The sequence below is a fragment of the Oratosquilla oratoria genome, chromosome 4 (assembly GCF_046742065.1).
Source record: "Oratosquilla oratoria isolate Oo_2021 chromosome 4, ASM4674206v1, whole genome shotgun sequence".
Classification (NCBI taxonomy): Eukaryota; Metazoa; Arthropoda; class Malacostraca; order Stomatopoda; family Squillidae; genus Oratosquilla; species Oratosquilla oratoria.
The window spans coordinates 29,715,952-29,721,404 of record NC_134780.1 but is presented as its reverse complement, the minus strand read 5'-3'; the positions used below and the strand labels follow the sequence as shown (position 1 = coordinate 29,721,404).

General features: G+C 39.9%; 1 protein-coding gene across 2 annotated transcripts in view; it reads left to right on the top strand.

Moving 5' to 3' along the window:
• LOC143024731 (AFG1-like ATPase) overlaps positions 1-4,201 on the top strand; it is a 41,081-nt gene extending 36,880 nt beyond the window's left edge. For both annotated transcript variants that reach the window (XM_076183812.1, XM_076183813.1), the window contains exons 8-10: positions 2,228-2,353; positions 2,529-2,669; positions 3,692-4,201. In XM_076183812.1, the coding sequence (XP_076039927.1) occupies positions 2,228-2,353; positions 2,529-2,669; positions 3,692-3,946 (522 nt within the window). In that variant the 3' untranslated portion in view covers positions 3,947-4,201. The remainder of the gene's footprint in view (positions 1-2,227; positions 2,354-2,528; positions 2,670-3,691) is intronic.
• The last annotated feature ends 1,252 nt before the right edge of the window (positions 4,202-5,453 follow it).

The following is a 5,453-nucleotide window of genomic DNA, read 5'->3' as shown; positions in this document are numbered from 1 at the left end:
TCCCCTGTTCTCCTCCTCACCTTGTTTCTCACTCTGTCCAGCCTAGTAACCCCTATCATACTTCTCAGGCACTTCATCTCAAACACATTCAAACTCCTCCTTTCTTCCTCTCTTATGTTCCATGTTTTTGCCTCATACAGTGCTGTCGGCACAATCACTCCTTCATAAAATTTCCTCTTAGCATCCATTCCCAAATGTCTGTTTCTCATTACTGTGATAATGATATGTATATGTATGTATGTATATATATATATATATATATATACCTTAAAAATTCTTATCCCTTTTAAGTCGGATGGCCAAGTCATAAGGATACACTCACCCTCTTCCTATCTCCCACCTAACCAAAAACCCATTTGTTGACCTTCCCATCTTAGCACCATATGGACAAGGGTCACCCCTGTTCCCTCACCATTATGCTTTGTCAAAGGCAATCTAGCAAGACAGCACTTCCACAGCTGGAGTTGGTTTACCCCTATCTTTTCTTTATATGAATCTGGGCCTCACTTTTAATGTTTGTATGACTTTCAGCCTACATGCCAAAAATCTGACAGTGAGAATTAAGAAGATATATGTACATTTATATACCATGGGCTTTTTCCCCCTTACAAGGGAGATAGCCAAAGTCAAAAGGCATAATTCCACTCCCACCCATTCCACCCCCAGTCATTCCACCTCCCATTTACCACCGCTTCCTCCCTCCCTCTCATCTTGGCTCTTCCTGGATGGTCATCCCTGCATCTTGCCCATTGCCTTGGGTCAGAAACAGTGCAGCAAGACACAGCACATCCATAGCAAGGCTGCTTCATTCAACCACTTCAATAAGAGTCAAATTCTTATGTGTGCCATTGGATGCCTGAGGTACAATGATTGATGCATCACAATACTTGTGTTATAAGATATTAAGTCATTACTGTATAACTCATTCTCTTTCACTGAGTAATAATATACATACATATGCCAATGGCTTTTTCCCCCATACAAGGAGGTAGCCTAAGAAAAAAGGCATAAGATCCACTCCCACCCATTCCATCCCCACATACTCCACTCCCATTAACCCTCATCCCTCCCTCTTATCTTGGCTCCTTCTGGTAATAAGTCTTAATAAGTCTGGAATTAAGTCTTAAGAGCGAGTCTGGAGGAAGTGGATAGCTTTAGGTATTTGGGGTTGCATGTGGCAGGAAAGGGAGGAGTGGAGGTGGAGGTAAATTGTAGATTGAGAGAAGCAAGTAAATGCCTTGGGGGATTAAAAAGTGTCATGAGAAATAGGCATCTGGGAATGGATGTAAAGAGGAGATTATATGAAGGGGTGATTATACCAGTGACACTGTATGGGGCAGGGACTTGGAATTCAAGAGAGGCAGAGTAGAAGGATTTAAATGTGTTTGAGATTAAATGTTTGAGAAGTATGGTAAGGGTTCCATGGTTGGATAGAGTGAGAGATGAGGAGAGTGGGGGTGGAAAAGGGGATGACAGTTAGGGCTGATGAAAGAGTATTGGGATGGTTTGGATACATGGAAAGAATGAGTGAAGAAATATTAATAAAAGAGGTGTGGAAGGCAGAGGTAGATGGAATGAACTTGAAGGGACAGTCAAGGATGAGATGGATAGATAGGATGAAAGGGGTGTTGAGCAAGATGGGAATGTCTGTTGAGCAAGGGAGGGAGAAGGCAGGAGATAGGGGTGAGTGGAGAATGTGTATAGATAATACTGTGATGCAAGGAAAGGATGGGCCAGGGGGATGGAGGGAGTAGGGAGTGATTATGTGTGAATGATATTTTTACGCAGCTCGAAGGGATTTCTCCCCATCTTTTCTTTTTCTGCTTAAGGGGATGGAGAGGGGTGGTTGCCAATTAAGTGAAGCGGCCTTTGCTATGGATGTACTGTATCTAGCTGCATTGCATTTGACCCAGGGCAGTGGGCGGGATGCAGGGATGGCCATTCATCCATGAGGAGCTAAGATGAGAGGGAGGAAACTGTGGTAGATTGGAGTGGAATGGGTGGAAGTAGGTATGTGCCTTTTGACTTGGCTACCTCCCTTATAAGGGGGAAAAACCCCTTGGTTTATAGATTGACACACATCTTGTAAATGCTTGAATTCTAAAGTCAGTCATATCTTTTAAATTTCTACCAAAAATCCTCCTAAACTCATTGTTGGATTGGATTCATGTGATTTTTTTTATACAGAAAGATTACATATACTATAAAGATTTTTATATTTGAACAGGTTTTATGCTCACAAGAAAATGATATTGTGAGACCAAGAACCCTTTCCTATAGTGGACGTGACGTAACTTTTGCAAAGACGTGTGGGCAGGTTGCTGATTGTACGTTTCCTGAATTATGTGATAGGGTAAGAAAATTTTGGTATTTTTACTTTTGTGATTTTTTTTTTTTTTTTTTTTTTACCAACATACATACTTTGCCCATCCTCAAATCCAAGTAGCCTAATGGGTGCATGATTTATCTCCGTTGTGATGAAATTATCATAGTCAAGTAAGTAGCTAATGAATTGTCTTTGTGTTCAGCCCTTAGGTGCAACAGATTACTTGCAAATAAGTCACTTCTTCCACACCATCATCGTAAGGGACATTCCTATTTTAAACCAACTCTCAAAAGGGCAGGCAAGGAGATTCATCACACTTATTGATACTTTATATGACCATAGGGTAAGTTTGTGGTAAGAATTTAATGTTCCTCATCTTCTGGGTTAATCTGAATGAACATACATATACCAAGGCTTTTTCCCCCCTTACAAGGGAGGTAGCCAAAAAGAAAAAGGCAATGCCCTTATTTATTTTATGACCCCTATTTTCTTTATGATTTACAATTTATGATACACTAGGAAAATATGATTTTATTCCTGCAACCTGTATCTGTGTGTTGTGTCTTGCTGCATTGGTTCTGGCCCAAGGCAATGGGCAAGATACAGGAATGACCTGTCATCCAGGAGGAGCCAAGAAAACAGGGAGGAGGGATGGTGAATGGTATTGGAGTATGTGGTGATGCAATGTGTGGGAGTGGATATATGTCTTTTGACTTTGGCTACCTCTCTTGTAAGGGGGAAAAAGCCCTTGGTATATGCATGTATTTCTGCAACCATGTTTCTCATTGATATAAGATGGAATTTAATGAAAATTAATCACAAGATGTATTGTGCCCATCTCGTATCTGGATGGGTTTTGTCCAAATTAGTTCATAAATGATGTTTTGGAAAGCAGTATGCATGTACCAAGGGCCCCCTTTTCCTTTATTATAAGGAAGTGGCCAAAGCAGGAGAATGTTGCACAGCTCCCCTGCAGCAGACCTAACAGCCAAAGCTAGCTCTGTCTCTGTCTCTCTCTCTCCCTCCCTCTCCTCTCTTTCCCCTCTCTTTCTCTTTTACATACACACAACACAGTTTCTTCCTTACCACATGCATTCAAAACTCCCCTCCCCCATCTCTCTACCTCATTTTTTCTCTTCCTCTTGAGCTCTTTCACCTATGTCTACCCTTCACACTGTATTTGCTCATCTTTCCTATTTCTTTTTATATACCCAAACCACCTCAGCAATGGTTTAAGCAGGGAAGAGTGAGGATGTACCTCTCCCATACCCAGCTACCTTGTTAGGTAGCACCTGATTGGATGGAAATAAAATGTATCTTTAGAAGGTTAATATATAATTAAGAGGTAACTTTTCTTTCATACAGGTGAGGCTGGTGTGTACTAGTGATGTACCCCACACGAAAATATTCCAAGGCGATGAAGGACATTCAGAGTTTGTTTCCAAAGAAAGCCTTTCTTTAATGGATGATCTTGGGTTAAAGGAAAAAATAGCTGAAACCAAACAGATAAACATTTTCACTGGAGAAGAAGAAATATTTGCCTTTGAACGGACTGTATCAAGATTAACACAGATGATGACAAAAGAATATTGGGATATGTACGATAGTCAAACTCGATAATTATAATTCTTAATAGAATTTTTTTAATAGGTTGACAGCACTGGTACTAGCATGTGCAAAAATCTTTTCCCTCTGTATTTCATGTTCTGAGAGAAATGTGAATGCCGACACAGTTTAAATTCATTCAGATCAAGCCTTTGATTTCCAACTATCTTTTTGTAATATCTATTTCTTCTGTGTTCCAACATCTTAATATTTTTGTTCACCCATTCTACATACATACATATACCAAGGCTTTCCCCCTTACAAGGGGGGTAGCCAAAAAGAAAAAGGCATAAAATCATTCCCACCCATTCCATCCCTGAATACACTCCACACCCCTCCACCCTCCCTCTTATCTTAGCACCTCCTAAGATAAGAGGGAGGGTGGAGGGGTGTGGAGTGTATTCAGGGATGGAATGGGTGGGAATGATTTTATGCCTTTTTCTTTTTGGCTACCCCATTGTAAAGGGGAAAAAGCCTTGGTATATGTATGTATGCAGAATGAGTGGACAAAAATAACTGATAATGTAGATGGTCACTATTTTTCCTAGGCATAAGAGTATGCTTTAAACATGGCCACCCTAATTATAAGAGGGATTAGTATAAGTATGTATATCTGGTGAATAATACCCATAAAATTATATGGTGCTCAAGTCACCATCCAGCATTAAGACAGTACAAGCATAGTATAGACTTTTTCTAAAGAAACAGACTGCCCTAGATGTAACTATCAGACAGAGGACACTGAACACCCCATCTCACATTGCCCCACCCTAGACATATCCAGACAACAATGCAATACTTCTTCCTTGAGTGACTTACAGGCTAGACCAGTGGCTTTTGTTGACTACCTGGGAGCCATGAGTAGGGTTGCCAACCGTCCTTCATTTCAAAGGACAGTCCTTTATTCAGCTCTATTTGTCCTTGTCCTTTATTGACATTTGAAATTACACTGTTTGTCCTTTATTTTGAAATAGTTTTGACTGGTAGTTCAATTTCCTACTCTCAAGACGTGATTGCGAAAGCATTTATTTCTTGTTAGGGTGCAGACTCTGTCAACTCTAGTCCGCACAATACCAGAAGCACAGAGCAGCAGACAGCAGACCGCATACCGCATAGCCTCATTTTATGTATAACTCAATTCTCCATTAATAAAATGCGTTCATTTAGGGAAAACCAGAAAATCATAAACGATGTTCCTAAATCTGAGAATCACCACAAAAAAAAATAAAAATAAATAAATAAATAAATAAATAAATAGAGGAAGAAAGGAGGTGCCGTTGGACATTTGGAAAGGCAATACCTCCATCTATCAATTGAACTCACGAAGAACCAAAACAAATATGGCGCATTATACAAGGTAGTGATGAAGCCCATAAAAAAATTGAGCCGTAATTTGTTATAAATACCAGAAGACCAGTGAAATTTATGCGAGAAAAATTGTAATAGTAGTGCCAACATTTCATGTTATCAGATATTTGGAAAAACAGAATAGATTTCGATGAATATTCAACATTCGGCTAAT